The sequence below is a fragment of the Chroicocephalus ridibundus genome, chromosome 1 (genome assembly GCF_963924245.1).
Source record: "Chroicocephalus ridibundus chromosome 1, bChrRid1.1, whole genome shotgun sequence".
NCBI lineage: Eukaryota > Metazoa > Chordata > Aves > Charadriiformes > Laridae > Chroicocephalus > Chroicocephalus ridibundus.
This window is the reverse complement of record NC_086284.1, coordinates 193,024,867-193,046,817: the sequence shown is the minus strand read 5'-3', so window position 1 is coordinate 193,046,817 and position 21,951 is coordinate 193,024,867. Positions and strand designations below refer to the sequence as shown.

General features: G+C 41.8%; 1 protein-coding gene across 4 annotated transcripts in view; it reads right to left on the bottom strand.

The window, feature by feature from the left end:
• Nucleotides 1-21,951, bottom strand: part of MET (MET proto-oncogene, receptor tyrosine kinase) — a 93,018-nt gene that overhangs the window by 40,516 nt on the left and 30,551 nt on the right. For all 4 annotated transcript variants that reach the window (XM_063323234.1, XM_063323232.1, XM_063323231.1 and 1 more), the window contains 3 exons: nt 17,069-17,260; nt 5,095-5,229; nt 3,570-3,743 (listed from right to left, as the gene is read on the bottom strand). In XM_063323234.1, the coding sequence (XP_063179304.1) occupies nt 3,570-3,743; nt 5,095-5,229; nt 17,069-17,260 (501 nt within the window). The remainder of the gene's footprint in view (nt 1-3,569; nt 3,744-5,094; nt 5,230-17,068; nt 17,261-21,951) is intronic.

Sequence of the window (21,951 nt, the reverse complement as noted above, 5' to 3'; positions counted from 1 at the left end):
AAAACCTCCAACCTAAACAGGCAGCAGAAGGCCCGATGTTCTTGATACATCTGAGATAAAAGCCAGCTAAAATGACTCACTGTAAAAACAACAACAAACCAGGTCAGGTTCTTAACCACAACAAAGAATCAGAAGGGAGACCAATTTATTTCTTCTTTTATGCCGTTCACCTCTCAGCGCGATCCGAGTGCCGCACACAGATGCCTGCAATTTGTTCCAGCACCAAGTGATCTCCGAGGAACCTCCTCCGAGTCCCCTGGCTTTCCTTCTACCACCGCCTGTCTCAGCTGACAAAAACATGCCTCACTGCTGGCAGAGGCGGTGGATGGGAGCCCGCTTTGGAGCCGAGGCATGGGGTGGGAGCCAGGTTACGGTGGGGACACGTCCTGGCACCAGCGCTGCAGCGCTGTCTGTAGCAGGGGGGATGCTCAGGCAGAGCTGGAGCTCCGCGCTCCCCGCAGGGCTGGGGGATGCTCCCTGCCACCCACAGCTCCAAGGAAAAGTGCTTAAAGTAGGGCAGGGAGATGAAGGATCTGCAGAACTCCTTGGAAAATTCTGGGTTTCTTTTCTGCCATCCCTCATGAGCGTAAAAATCTCATTTTTTTCCCCACCATGCACCACTCTGTGTAATAACCTGGGAAAACTCTGTTGAAAACTTAGCTATCGTCCATTGGACCAGACCGTCGGAGACGCTCTGTGCTCCCCTCAGGTTAAAGCGATCATATGACATACTTCCCGCAATCTCTCACTCTGAAAGTTCCAAAATATTAGGGGGGGTTCAGACTGAATTTCAAATCCTATGCAAAGCAGGTCATCCTCCGTTTGTTAGGAACAACACAAGCTTGTTTCTCATATTTTATGCATATGGGTTTAAAGACAGATCAGAAGATGATGAATAAACTGTTTTATATTTTTTTCAGTAATAATGTTAAATGTCATGGTCCAGTAGAGCATGAAATCTGTCTTAGCAGCTAGCAATCCAAAGGGATTTAAATACTCAGCTGCATTTTTTTCCTTACAAGCCTTCTAGAAGCAACTTCTACCCATGTGGGCATGCTGTAATTCGAGATTCACTTTAAGATCCATCAGTGCCACAGATCCATATTCATTACAGGGTTAGACTGGGCTTGTGCTGAGCAGGCAGGACCGAGCCCCATGGGGAAGGGGAGCACCCGGCCGGCCCCACGCCTGCTCCCACTGCCCCACGTCCACAACGTGCTCCCATGGCTGGGTCCTCCCTGCCACTTCACAGGGCCACAGAGGTGGCCTTGGGGATGCACCTCTCGGTCTAAGCATCTCTGCACGGGCTCCAGGCACTTGCTTCTTAAAACTGCTGAGCGCACACCCTCGTAATTGAAATTAAAGAGGGCTATATGAGCTCAGCACCTCTGAAAATCAGAAACTAAGTCGTTCAGAGCCTTAGAAATCTTTTTGGAGGCATGGCAATGTGCAGCCACTGCTGGAAAGTTTTGCTAAGAAAAAAATATTAAGGGATGCTACTTGTGTTTGAGCTTTAAAAGGAAAGACAAAACAAGCTGTGCAGTATAGGTGTGAGTAGCTTGGTCCTGCAGAGGTGTATCGAAATGTATTGGGACTAATTCTCAGTGTATCTCTTCGAATTTGTGATTCATAGTCTCATAGCAACTAAGGCCAGAAAGGACTATTTGAGCATCTAATACAGCCTTTTGAAAGATATGTGTTCTTGCATTAAGGGGAAGTAAACTATTCACATTCTGCGTTAGCAATTTTTTTACATCATCTTTGCCCAAAGGTAATTGGCAATGGAAGGCAAGGCAAACACACACCCACACCCCTTGCCATCCATTTTGGGTTTGATTCGTATGACGCTTCATTGAATTTTGCCCGTGTTAGTCCTAAATTTTGTATCTGAAAGGTGAACACGGAAAAGAAAAAAAAACCCTGTAAACATGTGTTTCTAGATTATTAGCAGTTTTGCCTGTCTATTCTTTAAAAAGTTGTTGCACATTAAATCATCTGCCTGGCTGAAAGAAATACATTAATTATTTAAAAAGCTCTTTTGTCTCCCTTTCTCTCTGAGAGTTTGGCATGTCAAATTTTCATCTCCGCTTATATGCATTATAAAGGAAAATGTATTTTTGATTACACTGTGTAGTTTAAATGCAGTAACAAAAGTAAATGGGTGTAAGTGCTACCAGAAAGTTTGAAGCTTGTCCTTCCCTCGGGTTTCTAGTCCGTTAACTGCCCTGTAAACTTCCGCCTTCACAGCAATGTCACACTTCACACGGGATGATCCGGTTACATGTACGGCCGGCTGGTATGGACCCTGCGTTAACCATAGCTAAACTAAAACAGAACGTGACGGTGTGGCTCTCTGCCCTTCTTCTCTGCGCGGTTTCATTCTTGCACACCCTTTATGGCCCTCGGCCGGCTGACAGCCGCCTCCGGCTGTCCCCGTCCCAGGGAGGGCCACAGCTACAGGCTCATCCCCCTCAGTGGCGCGTGGATCCATGGGAACAAGGAGGAATGTTAGGGAAAACATCTCCCCCACGGTGGTGTTTGGGTTGGCAGCTTTGTCGCAGAGCTGAGGTAGGATAGAGAGGGACTTTTCTGCTCCGGTGAGCCCCCACCTGGAGTACTGCGTCCAGCTGTGAAGCCCTCAGCACAAGGACATGGACCTGTTGGAGCGGGTCCAGAGGAGGCCACGAAGATGATCAGAGGGCTGGAGCACCTCTCCTATGAAGACAGGCTGAGAGAGTTGGGGTTGTTCAGCTGGAGAAGGCTCCAGGGAGACCTTATAGCAGCCTTCCAGTACCTAAAGGGGACTACAGGAGGGTTGGGAAGGGGCTCTTTATCAGGGAGTGTAATGATAGGACGAGGGGTAACGGTTTTAAATTGAAAGAAGGGAGATTTAGATTAGATATTGGAAGAAGTTTTTTACTATGAGGGTGGTGAGACACTGGAACAAGTTGTTCAGAGAAGCTGTGGATGCCCCATCCCTGGAAGTGTTCAAGGCCAGGCTGGATGGGGCTTTGAGCAGCCTGGTCTAGTGGGAGGTGTCCCTGCCCATGGCAGGGGGGTGGAACTAGATGATCTTTAAGGTCCCTTCCAACCCAAACCATTCTATGATTCCTCCAAGGCTGGAGCCAGTGTGGGGACAGATAAGGAAGGAGGGCCAGAGACCTCCTGCATTGGGTCGGGCTGCGGCAGTTGTGGGTGCCTTCCTGCACCTCCTCTCTTTGAGAAGGGACTGAGGGGAGGGGCCCTCCATCTTGTGACTGGTCTTTCCCATCAGACCCCTGCCAGGCTGGCTCAGACCCATGTTGTTGCCCCACCACGAGGGCTTTGCAGGGCCAGGGCTCTCCCTGGGATGGTCACACAGACCTGTCCGCCACAAGCCTCTGAGCCTGCAGCGTTCAGGGAGAGTACATGCATCCAGCCAGAGCCTTTATGGACGCTGAGGCCGAGGGGACATCGAGGAGAGTGGACACTTCATTTATCATAACTGCACAAAAATAAACAGAAAATGTCTGCAGAGTGCAGACGGCGTTCTTCCCTCGGAGACAAACATGAGAAACCCACGGTTTTACCTCATAAACCCTCGGCAAGCAGGTCTCCTGGGTCCAGGTGCCGTCGGGGCACTCGGGGGACCTGAGGCACCGCCAGCTGCACCAGCCACACTGCATGAAGGGAGGCGCCAGCAGGCACTGGCTGCAGGACCCGAAGTGATGGCAGCCCGGCCCCCGCAGCGGGATCCTCGTTATCTGCCGGTGGAAAGACACGGAGCACAGAGCCTTTTAATACAGGCGCTAAGGAGAGTCGCTATTTATGCAGCGCGCCGCGGCGCTGCTCAGATTTCAGATGTGCAAGCTGCGGTTCGACATCTCTTTAGCTCAGTAATTATAGGATCTTATAAGTAATTTAACTGACATGATTTTAAACTCGCTTGGGAGAAACCCTAAAGGCATCTTAATGTTATATACAGTTACTACCAGCATCTGGTGTTTACAGCAAGATCGCAGTTTTTGCTGATGGAAAAAGAAAACAGCAGCGTGCTCCTCCCAACTCTGCATTAGTTCTTGGAAAAAAACAGAGCATCTCAGTACGCCTTAGCTCATACATTTGTAAAAATAGGCACGGTGGCTATTGCAACTTTGGCGAGGCTGTATTAATATCCGTGACACACTTAACAGCATGCGACTGCCCATGTACTTGCTGTTTAACACCTACCGTCAAAAAACCTATACTATACCTCAAATATGAACTAAAATTTATGTTATTTAAGATAACAGAAGAGTTATGATAATAGTCACTAAATAAATTCTTTTTAGTCAAAATATTAAAATTAGTATACAATTACATTACTACACAAGTACTTCTTTACACTTCAGTACCTTCCTTAAATGTATTTTGGACATTTTCTTGAAGATTACTCTCATAAATAACCCATATATTTCTAGTAAATGATTAATAACCATCTTTACTAATGGCTGATGTATTTCTGTAAATTCTTATAGAACTCAAATTATTGCTTACGATTATAGTTTAGGATTATCTGTAATATTATCTGCTGATGTTTTCAAGCCATTCTACAATGCGTATCTACTTATGACAATAGTATATTTATGACAGGTCTTCATCTTTTATTAACCCTTTGTAGACTATATGCTAAAGCAATCTTTAAATCTTGCTACTGACTCCCAATTTTAAACACAACCCTCCTTAAAAAGTTATGTTATGACACAAAACAACAAAAGCCAGGAAACTGTGAGCACCATTCTTCCCTTGAGCCATTGTGTGTTTTTTCTTTGCAAGCACTTGAATTAAGGACAGGGTTTCAGCCTTAAAATTTGCATTTCCTGGCTTTTGTTGGTTTATATCACAGCTCTCACATTATTTAAACATTTCTCAATATTAGGCTGTCGGTTTGTTTAGTAGGGAAAAATAAAAGATGTCTTGGAGGAAACTTGTCCTTCCAATGTTCCCAGGGGAATGGCAAGGCTGGGAGGATGCAAAGCATAAGGCAGCAGTGTGAATAGTTGCTCTTACGGAAAGTTGCTGCTCTGAAGGCAGGTTTACATGGTGCACAGAAGGATCAGATTATGAACCACTCACCTTTTTCCCAGTCACTACCAGGGTATAGCCATCATCCGCTAATGAATTCTCGACAACGACTTGGGGAGAGATGGGGTGGGAGTCTAGCTGAAAGCTGACATGTGGAGCTGTGGGTTCCGAACGGGAAACCACTATCTAAGAAAGAAAGAAATTGGGAAAATCAGCAGGCTGCGTGTGACACAAATGCATGCTGCTCAGCGATCTCATGTTCTTACCACTTCTCTGCTTGCATTAATTACTCTGCATTACATTGCATAATATTTTGCATAATGTTCCATCATGATCTGATTAAAGCGCTATAAAATCTACTTTATTCAACACAGCAAAATCATGGCTGTTGGAGGATCCTCAAAATACATTGTATTTATGAAAATATGAAGGAGTCATTAAATGTTTCCTAGTCCTTTAATTTCAGGTATTAATAAAACAACTGTAAAAAATGAAGACGGGCCATTTAGTCAGCCCTGTACATTTAAGAAAGGAGAATTTTATCTCCAACGTCTATTCAAAAGAATCTTAGAACTCTGGGCCTTCAAAAGTCAAAGATATTTCCGTTTATTTTCACTTTGGTCCTTCAGTTTGAAAAGTAAACTTTACCCTGTCAACAGTATCTGGCCCTGGTGCACGTGGGGCCATTGGAGCGCAGAACTATGGCAGGGGCAGGTCGTCGCTGTGAGCAGCACGACAGAGACACAAGTACACGGAGCTCGATGCCCAGCGCTGGCGACGTGGTTATTGCTGCAGCCAAGTTCCTTGGAAGACATGGCTAGGCACCTCAAGGTCTGGCTCCCGCTGATTTCTGCAGGAGCCGGGTGTCTGGGACAAAGCTGCTTTGGAAGACGGTCCAAAACAGGAGCCTAATTTAGTTGTCCTGCTGCCCCTTTGCAAGAGCCCTCCTCTCTCTCTCTATTGATTTTAGGAGATCTTAGGGAGATTAGTCACACCAGTACGAAATTCCCCCACTAGTCATCTCTGCATCTTGAGTTACCTAAATACTTCTGAGAATTTGGGCCCATTCCTGCAAACGCACGCTTAACTTTACTACTGTAACTCTGTTGACTTTAATGGGATGAGTCATGGCTGTTAAGCACAGGCATAAAGCATCTGCAGATTGGGGTGGATATTCGATAGCGAGATTTTATAGGCTTGGGCCTGCAATCCAGAGGGATGCGCGCCCAAATGCGATAGCATCAGGCAACAAAGGCAGAGCATTGTTTACATAAGGGAAGATCATGTTCGTGTTTCAAAAGCTGCATCATGTGTAGTTTACTTAAGGAATTTAGATAATCGACTTTTGCTGAGAAGTTGAGATTCAATGGGGCTCATTATTTAAGAAGATCGAAGCCATTCTGGAAATAACTTGTATGTCAAATGTTTAATTTTTCACTATAATGAAGCTTTTCTTCTGACTCCGAAGGCAGCAACAGAACAGCTACGACATTGACTTACACGATTTCACTGGCTTTTCGCACTGCCAAGGTCTTTCAACAAGATGGCTGACTCCAAAACTAGACTTAGAGATGCTGTAATTACAGCTGATGTTTTGTTGTAATTCAAGACTAAAATAAAATATATGAGCAGTTTATATGGCGATAAGTGCTCACATCCCAGAGGCATTTAGTTAGGAGTTACAAGAGGGTTTTTTTTCCTTTACAATGAAACTGGCTTTGTTAAAGACTTTGCGATGAGTTTGTTTCACAGCACAGAAAGTGCAGCTTTTAGAAATCAATAAGGTCTGATCATTTTCGGTGACACAGAAGTATGGTCTCTGACTCAGTATATTAGGGCATGAGCTCTGTTTTTATATTCAGGACAATGAAAAATAGAATGGACTGCAAAGCTGCATGAAAAAAGCTTGATTAATGTTGGCATTACGGGGAGAGGTAGCACCACAGCTGCAAATACCTTTTTAGTTGATCATTAGCCATGTCTCATCTCGAATACCCACTGCTATAAAATGCTAAGAATTCTTTTCTATCATTAATCCAGGCTTCCTCTTATTGCCAAGCATTCTTTCTGATTGAGCCACAGCATTAACCCTTTAAACACATCTGCGTTGCAACCTCAGAGCAATACACGAAAATTTGGACCCCATCTCTACAATCGTGGAAAAATTATTTGGTACTTTAAACACTGACCGACCTTTATTTTCCTGAGGCTGATAGTCAAATCACCTGCTCAAAGCCCGAGTGAATAGACTTTGACCTCATGACATAAAGGGCGCTCAAATTACACTTCCTAACTCATTTGGGACTGCAGAATAAAAGTTTGGGGTTTGCTTAGAACTAATCTACCAGCCTACAGTGCTGCCGTAACAGATACTAGATGCAAAAATGCTCTTTTTGGTCTATATAACTGTGTGGTTTTTGCATGCATCAGCCCAGTCCTTGAAATTCTATCTTACCCTTATCCACCATAATCCTGAAGAAAAAGGCAATCTGAAGACAGCTTCTACAGCAGGAAGAAGAGGCCGTTTAGGACTCCAGCATCGTTCTCAGAAACCTCTGATTTTTATTGCTTGGGACTGGGCTGGTATGCATACAGCGTGGCTTTAATCTACCGTGGACACACCACCATGGAAATGGTTCACTACTACAGAAGGATTTCTCTTTACAATGACTATAAAGTGCTGGTTTGGAGTTTTTTTGGTTGTTTGGGGTTTTTTTTGCGGGGTGGTGGTGGTGGTTGTTTTTTACATTTTAATAATTAATAACCAGATCATATAATTAGATAATTAATTTAGGTAATCAATAAATAATAATTAATTTAATTTCTCCAGAGCATAAGAGAAATGAAAGTATATCTATGTGCCTGCACTCAAGCAGTTAGGAGAGAGGGGAGGTCTTGCACTGATAAATAACTGACTAAAAGAGAACACACAGATGTTAGCAGTAAATGGTCTGTCCTTGTCACGGCGAGGAGTCACCAGAGGTGTTCTGCACGGTGCCTGTGCTGGGATCCACACTGTTCAACATACCCCTAAAGGAGTTGGAAAAGTGGCTGAACAGTCCAGTGACAAAGTTTGCTGATGATCTGAAGGTATTCAAGGTGATAAGGATGAGGACGGACTATGAAGGATGTCAGAAGGACTTTACAAGACAGCATGTCAAGGCAATAAAACAGCAGGTGTAATACAACAAAGAAGATTAATTTAAAGCGGTATATGATAGATAGTTCCATGAAAGCATCATCTCACTGCTCAGCAGCAGTCAAACAAAAAAACCCCACCCCAAATAAAAACTTAGGAATTATGAGAAAAGGATTAGAGAACATATCAGAAAACATGCCGATGTCATACAAATTCATGGCTTGCCTGAACTTTGAATTCTCCATACAGTTCTGGCTGCCTCATGATAAAAAGAGTATGTTAAAATGGGAAAACGTTCAGAGAAGGGTAACAAAGATGATCAAAAGGCTGTAATGATCAATGACTGAGCAGGGTAGGTATGCAAATGCTATGAAAAAGGCATACAAAATTTTGAGTGGGTAGACACTGATCATTTACTCTCTTCTAATAAAAGTACCAAACACCATCAAAATACAAAAGCAAGAGTCAGGTTCAAAGCAAACAAAAGAGTAAGACTTCCCAGGAATATGTGATGACCTATGAGACTCCTTGCCAACGGACGTGAATGCAGGAGGAATACACATTCAAAGGGAAACTCCACATATACATGGAAAGAGCTAAGCAGACAAAACCCAATAGCTCAGGAAATCCCCAGAATGCAAAATAGTTGGAGGCTTGAAGCAGAAGGTATTACATATGTTGCCTGGGTCCTTTGGCATCCAGTTGCCACCCCTGCTGGAGACAGCGCACTGAACTAGATGGACCCTTCGTTTAAGCCTGTGTGGCTCTTCTGATGTTCTTATGAATAACCCTCCTGAGAATCACATTCATTATCAGCAACTACAACCCCAGACATCCTTCTCAAAGCAAACACAATATTTATGTCCCTCTATTTACCAGAAAAGCAAAGTACGTGGTCTTTCAGCATAGCCCAAAGTACTTCCATGATGATAACAGCCAACAGTTAATTAATGAATACATTAATTAATATATCCTTTATACTGGAAGTCAGTGATCACTTAGGTCCATCAACATTAAAGTAATTCATTTAAATATTCTTTCATTGCCATCAATTAGTATTAATGTTAAGTAAGAAGACTTGACTCCAGGTTCGTTTATGCATAATATGGCAAATTCAGACTGTAATAACTTAAGTTGAAAAACAGCATGCAACAGCTTCTTTTAAAAATCATTCTGATGCTCAGTTCTGCTAGTCATCAGGATTGAATTACAAATGTTACTGTCTGCATGTTGAAATATCTTCTGCAAAAATGAGAGGCCTTCTAAAAGCAATCCCATCTAAGTATCATATTGTTATTTTTCCCTAGATGTCTGGCAGGTGTAGGCCATTACCCAGCAGAGAAAGGCTCAGGGTTAACTTTATTGTGTAACGCCTCAAATGCCCTGGGATATGAAGTGTAGCCTTGCAAAGGGCACATATGTAGCTCTCTAAATGCTGTATATCATTCTAATCCATGGAGAGTATAATGGATCTCCTCTGAAAGGTGTAAGCTCTTCTACTCAAACTGAATATTAAAACACGTGTGCTCTCAAAACAGTTATTTGGCACCAGGTGTTAATTTTAATTTGACTATATGGATTGTGCATTATGCAATATTTGATTTTTTTTTTTTCTGGGAGCATCAAGATACATTTTCTGCCACAGAAAGGACTGCTATTATAAAACTGTTAAAAGTTGATCTATAGATATGAAAATGTTACCTATCAAGAGTTTGCCACACTTTTCTGTTGGTTTAAAAATGATAAAGTGGGAAGGACTGCAGCTATTCATATTCCTACAAATGCATGTGCGCGTAGTTTGCATTTAAATAGGTCAGACTGCCAGTATTGACTTGCTGGACCACAGAGGCAGGGCAGCAGTGGGCACTGAGGACAACCTTTGCAATGGCTCCACGGGCATCCCACCACTCTTTCCTCCTTCTGGCTCTGTAAGGTTTGAGGTCCATGCTCACGTATTTCTTGACCTCCTCGCGCTTGCTTCCAACATGGCTTGCCACTTGGACTGGTGGGTTTTGTTACGACTACGTTTGTCAAGTGGGACAGGAACTAGATCAAAAGAAGTTTGATCAATTCGAAGGTAGAAATGGCTTCCAGTATACAATGGTATAAACTCAATTTGAATGACCATGCTGAAAGATGCAAAGCTCTCTACTTCTTTGTTCTGCACCAACTCATTTTGCTGACAGGCCCCATGGCTTTGAGCCTCGATTCCTGCAGCGGCGAGGCCTGGCCACTTTGCTGTTCGCAAGAGGAGAGCAACGCTGAAGGCTTGGCTCTCTTCTTGCTGAATTCTGGGACAATTTTCTCCAAGCCTTGACTGCAGTTACAAATAAAAAGCAGATGTGATTATTTTTGTCTATACTAATTTCTGTAGCATGCATTATGTTCCCTGGCACGTAATCTATGAAAGCAGCTATGACACATGCTAATTTCTCTCTTTTCAGGGAAATGAGATGTGTGTTAAAGTTTGGTGGTGGTGGTATTTGGTTTTAATCATACGTATTCCTGGGAAACGAGTTTGACTATCAAGTGTTCTGTCTATTTGAATGTGAAAGCCAACAGGTTTGTGCTCAGCGTGTGAAAATTTCCCAAACTACTGATCTGTGAGAGCCAGAGCCCCGTCCCTATTCCTCATCAGGCAGAACCAGGGGTACCAAATGAAATGATAAGGCAGCAGGTTAAGGAAACACCAAGGGAAGCTCTTCACCATTCAAAGCAGAATGAAATTATGGAAGTCATTGTCACAGTGTACCATGGAGGACAAAATAGCAAATAATTTAAAAAAACAATACGCAAAATTAAGGGAAAAGATGTCCATAAAGGACTATTAAATACCAGATATGGGTGCGATTTCCAGCTCAGGGAATCTCTGGGCCACTGAGTGCCAGAAGCAGGAGGGTACTGGGCGAGGTATCAGTGTGTGCTTTTACTTGCCTCATACCTCTCCCTTATCCATCTTAGCCCCTGTCAGAGACAGGAAACTCTGCTTCTTGAACCTTTATTCTAACCCCATACATCTTTTCTTAGCTAAAAATCTGGTTTAAAAACACCGGGATATAATGGGTCCCTTGAATAAGGTTAATTATTATTCTGTATTGCTTCATGTCTAACAAGCGCAGAGAGGCCCTGAGGAGGGTGAGTGCCCTGTTGTGTGACGTGCTCTACTCCAACGAGGCCTATCTATGCCATCACGCTTTGGTTCTTGTGCCCTAAGCCATTTTCAGTCCAGAATCTGTTCAGACATGACAGTGCGTGACCATGTTTTGCTAACACTTGGCTTCTCAGCTACAGCTGGCATATGTCCAAGTAGATTGGACAGGACTGCAGCCAGCATGTGGCTGACGGCATCTGAGGGTGTATGTATGCCCATGGGAAGACCCTTTCCTTACCTCCAGAACCAACAGGATGGATGTCCTGCTGCCCCATGGAGATGAGAAGGCGCATGGGGGAGCTCCTCACCCCAGAGATGCCCCACCGTGTACCGAGTTTCTCTGGTATAGTCAGAAGAATGAGATGGCCCTGCTGCGAAAATTGCATCTAAAGAGAGTCGTTGCCCGTAGCAGTTGTAAAACGTACAGTGAAAACTTCTCTCTCCCTCTCTTCCTCAAGAAGGTCACCAACAAGCAGTGCATTTGCTTGGGCTTTACCTCGGAGAGGCCAACTTCAGTGTGGGGGCCACATGCAGTATTCTGCTTCCGAAAATAGCTTTATGCCAAAAATCAGCCTCTGCATACGTCAAGGGCATCGGTCTCTTGTTCATTGTTAAGGCCAGACCAAATGTGAGTTTTTCAGAATAAATCTTGTAAAACCTTCCCATATCCCACTCTCCCCAGAGCTATCAGAAAGATTTCCCCTTCCTGAAGAACTTTGCACTTTTCTTCATCACTCAAAAGTCACTCTCTGAAATAATACCAAGCTCCAGGCAAAAAAAAAAAAAAATCACCTTGGAACTGAGCAAGAACAGAAGATATTTTATCTCAATATACCATGGGGTGGTTTTTTTTTGACAAGCTGTAATTTCCCCAAAATTGGTTGGTAATGAAAGTGACTTTTCCACTTGCGAGTTGTATTCTCAGCGTAGCTTTTTTGGCTTGAGCGGACTAAGGCTGCTTCACCCCAGCTGAAAATCTGATTCCCCAGCTATAGCAGTGTGACTGGGTGCTGTTTTCTAATCAAATAACCACTGTGAAATACCTGATTCACTTTGCACCCAACAGCTGTACTTTCAGCCTGTGTTCCCAGTCACACTCTGAAAACAAGCACAATAAGAAAGGCCGAAACAGCTGCAACTTCTCAACAGAAAAAAAAAGGAGGAGGGAAAAAAAAGCTTGTTGTCAGGCTCCAGCTTAGGAAGGAAGTAAAACCATTTTTCTTTTCCGTCTCATGCATGTCAGCTGTCTTAGAAAAATTATTACTGCTCTGTTTTGTAACAGAAACTCCACAATATTTGGTAAACTACAAACTCCAATCTATTCATGGCCAAATACAGATTTAACATTTCTGATGCAGCCAAAACATGCTCAGTATGTCAATGGGCTGCAATTACTCTCCAGGAGAGCTTTGGAATTCACCTCCTGGCCCCAATTATCCTCCTTAAAAGAACTCATGAATCTTCTGTATTTGGACCATCCAGATCGATTTGATTTTAGTTTTCGATTTTGGCTGAAAAACAATAAACATTTAGTGAAGGAGGCTGTATTTCCTTTCCAGTGTTAGAGCTTTCCAGAGCTGTTTAAGTGAATAATTCTCTTTAATCGAACTAAAAGCACAAATGGCAAACAAGAAGTGACTATACCTTGGTTGGATAAAGCACACCTTCTTTTGCATTCTGAGTATTACTGGCTCCCAGATGGCTTTTTTAAAATAAGCAAAATACAGGCTATATTCTGAGTTGGGTCATTAGCACAGTTTTGATGGGTGATGCCATAAGCTTCAGCGGAACCACTTGTAAAGACAGGAACTATTCATTGTGATACGGTTCTAAATAGATCAAACCCCCATAATCAGGTAGCCATCATCTACAGAAGGAAGAACTTTGCTCTCAGAAACTACATGTTAAACCTTCTGTTGTCTTGTGCAGCAGTGCTGTGTTGTAGTTGTGTCGTAAAGAGAGAAAAATGGATGGAGATGGAAACAGGGTCAGAGATGAGGGGTCAGCAGGAAGGCAGAGAGTGATAAGCAGAATAAAGTGCAAAAGGAGATGGAAAGACTGCAAGAAAAAGTAAAGAAGGTAAAGAAGGAGAATTAAGCGGCTGGCTGCTGATCAAGTATAAGCAAGTAAAAGCAAGTGGAATCCACCACTTCCCATTGGAATAATCTCCCCAGGGAGGTGGTGGATTCCCCATCATTGCACAGGGTGCTGGACCATCTTGTCTAGACCGTGCTTTTGCCAAGACGGTTGGACCAGATGATCCTTGAGGTCCCTTCCACCCTGGTATTCTACGATTTTATGATATGAAGTATAATGGGAGAATATGAGAAACATTTTCAAAGAAATTTCTCTTGGGTTGAGCATCGGCAGCTTGCTGCTGCACCTCATTCAGGCTTGAAGCTTCAATTCAATTTAGGTGACATGACCACTATGTTTTAAACATTTTTTTTCCCCAAAATGTTTCATAACAATTAAAGGAAGACCTAAATTAATACAGCAAAAATGCAAATTAAAAGTTCATTACTTCCACGAAGCTGTTTCATATTTGGGCACTTCAGGGTGCGGTTGTCAGAGAGAGAAGTACTGTAGGACTATTTCTTTTAATCTCATGGATGACTGTTAGTGCTGAAATTTATGTCACAAACTAAATTGTCTAAATATGGTAAGGTCTGGTATTTCAAAGAGGATGCAAGATGAACTGGATTCACTGGAAGGGCTGAGCTTATTTTCTAATTTTAGAAACCTATATGTGAATATTTTTTTCTTTTGCTTTTAAATAGCTGGCATGAAAATACGTTTGCAAGATACGAATACAATACAACCAGCTATAAAACAGGTTCCCTGACAGGTAGAATTTTGCAACTAATTTTCTCTGGAAACATACCTATGTCTGAAGGGATACAGTCAGCTCTGAATAGCTACAAGTTACAAGGACATTGCAAAGGAAAATTCAATATTTGCAAGTACAAAGAGTTAAAAATATGAGTGCAAATGACTGTGCAAAAGTGAGGTGCGAAATAAGTGACAGCCTGAGGATTCTTTGCAATATGTTCCAGTAGATTTGTGAATGAAGTAAAAAAGAACATCATTACATTTCTTCACTAAAAAACGTGGGCAATTGTTAGTGGTTTTCTTTTTGATTAATTAAGTCATTGTTAGATTATCCTGATTTTTTTTAACCCATTTTACTTCACTAATGGTCGTTTAATAGCTCAATTTTTAATGATCTCCATCTCATTGCATTTAATAGCTATATTTCCATAGAAACACTGCAAATCTGCTTTAGTTGGACATTTGCTAATGAACATGTTTGAAAGCACTTCCTAGATAACTGCTAGTGAAAAAAAACGATTTAATGCAAGTGAACATCAAATTCTGCAAAAAGCTGTGTCTTCTGTATCCTACAGACCTACTATCACTTTCAAGATCATTTAAAGGCAAAACAAACACTGACCTTTTTATTTGAAGGTAGCGTCATTAAAGGTAGTCAATATGCTTATTCTCCTGCTGATTTCACTAAACCCTCAAAGAAAGAGTTCCTACTTATTACAATATGAGCCCAATGATGACTTCCCCCTGTAGCTCAAGCCAATCTAATTCAATGATGAGAATATTTCTGCTAATGGCAATGTGCAGTTTACACAATAGCCTTTCTTTTGATCTGTAACTGAACCTGGAATGGGAAATGTATTCTGGAAATATTTTAATTGTTCCTTGAGTTGGGCAAATGTCTGAATGAAGTGTGTGGTGCAGGACTTGAATGAATAATTTAAAGAATGTTGCAAATAAAAATAATGCTGCCTTGCTCTTTCCACCAAACCTCCCTAAAAGCTTTGTGACAGCCCAGAAGAAATGCTATGAGTAAAGCAGTAGTTGTTATTAACTGTATTTTGTAGATAAGGAAATGGCTTCAGAAAGGTTAAACAAATTGCTTATTTTCACTGTGTGAACCAGTATCTACATTTAAGAGCAGAGCGTAGGTTGCTCCTGTGCTCAGTGCATAGCTCTTAGCATTTGCCTTTCCTGCACTGAAGACAAACCGCAGCTTCGAGCTACCAAGGTCATCACGGGAAGTTCAGGTAAAACTGGCAGGGTTGTCCCTGAGCATTTTGTTAAATTCCTGTCTTTTAGGGGGAAAGAGAAATATGACTTTCTCCAGTTTTTCATCAGTCCTTTACGGTAAATCGCTTTGACCTCCCTCCCTGTAGGAGCATTATGGATTTTGCATTGTGGGGCAGGTTCTGAGTCCAGTCTGTGCAGAAGATATAAATGGAGGTATAGGATTCCCTTTGTCCAAAAAGGGTGCCAAGACTGGGTTAACAAATACTATGGCCAATATATAATCCCACTTACTATGCGGCAAGGACACAGAATGAGGAGAAGGGAGAGAAGAAAGGGAAGGCTTGTTAGTTAATCTTATCTGATGACTTACACCACACAAAGACTTTCGTGAAATGGTGCAAAGGCCCAAGTGTTTTCTAATGGAAGCCTTTGGGAAATGGGAAAGCTGGAAGGTCACAGCAGCTCATGACGGCAAATCTCATCAGGTTTCAGGTACTGATGTTTGGGACACAACACTACTAACTTTGATAACTCTGCAGCCTGCGGAGCAAGAAGAGCCAAAGACTGCCAATACTTCAGGAAGCCCACCAGAAGACAGATAATACTGGCAGAGTAAAAGGACGCAGGTCCTTGGGTGCAAGAGGGATCCAGGCTGAGATGCACATCCAGGCTGGACCCTGTGGCAGCTGGAGAAGCCAGGCTCTCCAGGCTGACCACTGCAGGATGACTGCACTTGAAATAAGATGGGAGAATAAAGGAAGCCCTTGGTGCTTTCAAAGTATTTTGTCTTCTGATGCTTGAGTTTGACTGCCAAGTTTTTAAAAGATTGTTGGCCCTGTGAGTTAGAATTATTTTGTTAGTCACCCACAAAGAAGTCATGTAGTGTAATCTACCTGTCTAGATTAGTTATGTACTCGGTGGAGGGAGACAGACTTCTCAGGAGGGTGATTTACCACTTATTATGGAAAATCTGATTTAGAACAGGAAGAATTGCTGTCCAAAAGAACAGTGAGAAAAGAATGAGCAAGAGCCTGAAAATCTCAGAGAAACTTGAAAGTAGGTGGAGGAGGAGCTAATCTCAATTCTACAGCTGTGAGTCATAGGCTATGGGTACATTAGCAAGTAATTTGGTGCCAGAGGAGTGCATCAGTATATAGAAATAGCTAATGCTGAGGCTCCTTCTTCTACACTATAACCTGTCTCGGAATTTTAATTAGGTTTAATCTGATCTTCTAGACCAAATGACCATATGAAGTGTATATCAGAAGCTGTTTGAAGAATCAATCACTGTTTTGGACCTTCCTGCCCCAGCTGGGGTTGGAGCATATTTGATGTGTATCCAAGACTGAGCTGTCAGTTTAGTTTCCTTTGAAAGAAATCTAGTTTGTATGGACCAAAACTGCTCTGTGAACTGAGCCAGCTGGACTAAGTGGAGATCATGGTGGAATTTACTCCACAACCATTGCTTCTCACCACAAAGTCCATATAAACACTTAAAATGCTGAATGCTCTATTAGGCACTTTGTTTATATTCCAGAAGCTCTTATTTTACTCAGCAATTTCAATTTTCTAATGCCCTGCTCAACTGGGGTAACACTGCTCCTCACTTTTCACCACCTGCTAAACTCCGGTCTGTTTTTTTTTTATTGTGAAGGTGTCATAGTAATAGTTACCTGCATGAAGCGGCCCTCTGACGTTCCCAGATTAGCAACGGTGAGGTTGCCTTTGGTGAAGACAGATATCGAAGTTAACAGGACACTGTTGAACTGTCCCATGAACAAGTCAACCCTCTGCAAAGGAGTCGTAACTTCTAAGCGATATTCATCATCTTGTGCTCTGCAGTATGAAGCGTTTCTTGAAAAAGCCTGTTAGAAAATGAAGTACAGATGAGTACTGTCTTTACGAGTAGGAATAGATCTTTGTCAGAGTGAAGTCATTTAGCACAAATGCATTTGACCAAAAGTATTTTAAAATGTTTCAAACTTAATTGCTTCATCAGTTATGATGTTCCACGAGGAAGGCAACGACTTCTTAATGTTACGGGAATGTTTCTTTTAACTTTTTTTTTTTAATCCTGTCTATTAGGAGTAAGACATAGGGTTTTTATTTAACCAGATGGTATGTGTATAAGCCCGTATATCAAGGTATCCTTCCTCTTAAGTGACTTCCGTAATGCTGCTTCTCCAAGGATCTCAGAATTCTTTGACTGCAGAGCCTGCCCAGCAACACACCTGCTTCTAAAACAGTGATTCCTAGAAAATGATTGTCTAAAAATGTTGCAATTTTTTAAACCTTTTTTTGCATTAAAATAACAATTTCCTGTATTCGTCTCTTTCTATTCTCTTTTCAACACCTTTTTCAGTGATAAGACAGAAAAGGGGAGAAAAAGATGGAGAAAGAGAAAAGGGAGATAAGCCAGGAAAAATATGTTTCTGATTGTATATATAAATGAAACTATGGGGAAGCCAGCTTTTTATAATTACTTAGGCTATTATATTGATCAACTATGGCTCATGCAGTATTTTGTCCAATCTCTATATGTCTTGCGTGTACTATAATAGTTGCTGCATTTGCAGGATTTTCTCTTTCACTTTGGGAATAAAGATTACATGTTTTTAATTTTCATTGGAAAAATTCTTGAACAATACACTTTAAGTTATCTCCAGAGAAGAATATAACCTGCTGTCCTGACAATTCAATAGTAATCTATTAACTGATAATGCCATTACTATTGATACTACATCATCTGTTTTGGTGAGATCGTACAGATAATAACCAGGAACCCCCTAAAGGATCCCTAACCAGTTTAAATTTGGAAGTCATCTAGCAAGTTCCCACTGTGACATACTTTATGAATAAATATGTAGGGAGATGATAAAGGATCTTATGGTGGTTCCCTCTGTTGAAATCAATAGAGAGCTTCATTTTTCCTAATTTTTTTATTGATTCGTTATGTTTGATTTTACACACGTTTTAAAATTTTTTTAACAAGCTTGAATTAAACCTCTTAAAGACAGTCAGAGTCTTTCCACTAAATTCAATAGATCCGGATCACAGCCTTAAAGAATAAGTAGGAGTAAAATTCTATTTTCTTATTTTCTTGATTCAGATGGTTTTCCTTCTACTACCTATAACCAAAGTACTATGAGAAAGAAAGCAATGAACGAAGAATTTCTCACGGGCTTAACTCTGGTGAAATCTGGAGAAAAAAATAAGGCATTGAAAATACTATGAGCAAAATGTTCAACCTAATAGCTCAGTCCTTTGCTGTCGAATCGTAACGTTTCTGAACTGTACACAGCAACAGCACTGGCGGGAGAAGTTTTCTATGGTCCCTAGGAGCTGCAGCCAGCAGTGGTGCCAGCTTTTCTCTGGATGCTCCGTCAATTTACTGTATCGTTTAGGTAAAAACCTGTGTAAGACCAAACAAGAGCAACTGAAATCTCTGTGCACTGCCTAACGACACAGAAAGAAGGCTTCCACATTAGATCTGATGCAGCAGTGACTTAACAGTTTGGTTATCCACATGCTAAAGTGTTTGCTGTATTAGTTTTGGTATTAACTGTTAAAGTATGGTGTGTTTTGCTCAGCAGGAACTGAACTAATGCTTTGCAATAGGCACACTGAACATTCATTGTATACACTAAATATTTTTGACTGATCAACAAGGGACAAATGTAGCTTTCCTTTGCTTTGGCCACCAAACAAGCTAAGAGCTTGTCCTTTGCACTCATATCCTATCCATTCTAAAAGTATTTCTGAAACATCTGTGCAAAGATTACTCATACAATGAGTATGAATAGTTCAAGTGCAGAAAGATGTACAGTTTTCATGCTTTTTGAAATAAGCCAGATTTCTGAATTTACCCTCCCCCAACTTGGGATCTCTGCTCTTTGCTGTAACTCCTATTTTTCCATAAGCAAATGACTTTGGGGAGAGATGTTTCTGTGCTAACCTTAAAAAAGTACTTCCTCCTGTGTAGTCATCTCGACACAATTTGAACATCCTGACACGCCTCATGACACCCCGTTCGAGTTCTTTTTACCAAGTGGCTAGATCTTCCTGCTTGCCCCAACACCTTTCCTAGCTTCCCCAAAGTCGGTTCAGCCACAAAGTCAGCGCAGCCTTCCTCAGAGATGTTGTAATTTTGGGTATCTGCCCAAGAACCTGCAGACTGCGCCACATATGGCTCTCTTACAAAACCTGGCGCTTCAAGGCTTAACCATAATGTAAGGTTAGCTGTTTAAGAAATAGGAAGGCTTTGATCTCTGAGTAGAAATGCAGAGATTAAAAGGCTACTTAGAAAACTCAAGGAAGATTGATAACACAGAAAACTTCAGCAAAGAAGCTGCTTTAAATTAACTCTTTGAAGCCTGAATCTCTCCCTCCCTCCCTCTCTCTCAGTGTACACGTAAGTATCCATTTGGCTGTCAATGTGGAAAAATAACTGATGTCAGATGATGCACTCTGGATATTATGCCAAGTTCCAGTGACAAATCACACAACTATTGAAACGGGCGATTAGAGAGCGGGTAAGTGCTTGGGCTGGGCTATATTGCTTCTCTGGTAGGACGAGAGGTGCCAATTGTGCGCATGTGACTCATAGCGAGGGCTTTGTGAAGCTGGTGTAGGTGTGACACTGGAATGCAATGAGGTGTGGGCAAATCCTGCCTTTCGGCCGTGTCCAGAAGGGTAGGAGATAACCAACGCTATCTTATTTGTTCACAGGGGGGAAGTTGTGGTATTTCGGAATTTAGCCTGGATTCGGTCCACAGAAGAAGAACGTGCCAAAAAAGTCTCTAAACATCATTGAGCTGGGCTATTAGGAGCTGTCGCTGTTTGGCAGTTAACTGATAATTTATATATCATATTCAGTCAGCATAAACATAGTATTTCGGACAGAGTTGCACATTTGAAGCCAGAAGTGCAAAGTGGGGAGGAGATTTTAAAGCCCCTAATGACAATCTCAAAAAAATACTCAGTTAGGTTAGTGTCAGAATAGAAGTGATCATAGAGTCTAGTCTCTAGTCTGAATAGCTGGACTCAGGGAAAAAAAAAATAAATCAAAATTTTAACCAAAAACTTCTAGGGAGCTTTTCTGTTAATTTGCAGCAACTGCAGTCTGGAGAAACGCTCCTCCAGGCTCGTCCCTCTAGACCTGGCCAAAACCTGTTCTTCTTAGTTAAGTGCAGTGCTCAATTAGCAAGTGATATTATGTGTACTGTCTTGATATTACGTTTAATGTCTTGAATAAAGTAGAAATTAATGACTTAATAACTGCAGATCATCTAATTCCGTCTTGTGAGCGATTTGGAGGGAATCATTAAAATTAAAATTTAATTTGACAAATTGGAGAAATGGTCTGAAAGTAACTAGGTAAAATTTCCTAGTGTCGATTGTAAAATACTACAGTTATGAAGGAGAACTCGAGTGAAAGTAGGAATAATCAGGAGTCTTTCCTGCTGGTTTGTTTATATGACTTTTAACTTGTTGGCTGTCAGCAATCAGACTCCTAAGTATCAACTTCTGTTTTCTGCTGTGTATCCTCGGAGTCTCCCTCAAGAGAAGTCGGCACCTAGAAGTGCCAAAAATGTTTCTCCTTCGAGCATTTCTATGGCACAACATAGAGCAGGGGGAAATGGGCTACTGCTAAATGAGCTGGATCCTGGTATCTGCAAATGGCAAAAATCCTTTTACAGAGAAACTGCTGTAGAGTGAATGAATAGATGACTCTACATAACAAATTGATTCCCAAGCCGATTAAAAGCGGAGACAGTGTATGAGTTGCTTATCTCTTCTGTTGTGGAGGTCAGTGAATTAAGATGAATAATAAAACTGCAGTTTTCAGGAGTGTGTCTTACTGGAATCGAGCACATAATGGTGAAGAATTTATGTGAACAGCAGACTCTGAACAGGAAGAGTAACTGTGAGGAACACAAAAGAACCTTATCAGATTTTCCACTCTAAATTTTCTTGTGTATTTTTAGCCAACACAGTTTTGCTGTTCTGTAATACATTTGAATTTTCTGGGTAGTTTGCAGTATTTCTCTGCAGGTGAGAAGTGCATCTGATCATGGCTTCTCTCCATGTGAAACACACGAAGGGAAATTCTGGCCCCAATACCTCAGTGAAGCCAGGGTGTTGCCTAAAGAGGATGAGTGACTTGATCGGCGCGATGCTGGAGGTCTGTAAGAGGGCTGGAGTTAGAACCTGTATTTTCTGTTTCCCAGTCCCCTGTAAATAAATGTGAGGGACATTATAAATTTAGCCTGTCTGTCATCGTTATCTTTGAAAGGAATTACTCCTTAAATTTCATAAACCTCATAAATCTTCCCAGCTGTCGCATACCTTTTTTTTTAACTCTGGACTCAGAGATGACTACTAAGATCCCTGTACTTACAGCTCTTTGACAAAATGGGGAGAGGAGAAAAATAACCAGGACAAACTTTGTGGCTTCTGGCACATTTACAGACTCGGTTCACTTCATGCCTTCTTCTGTCAGTTCCCTTAGCAAAGGCACAATATCCCTCCTCCTCTCTCACGTGGTTTCATGCCA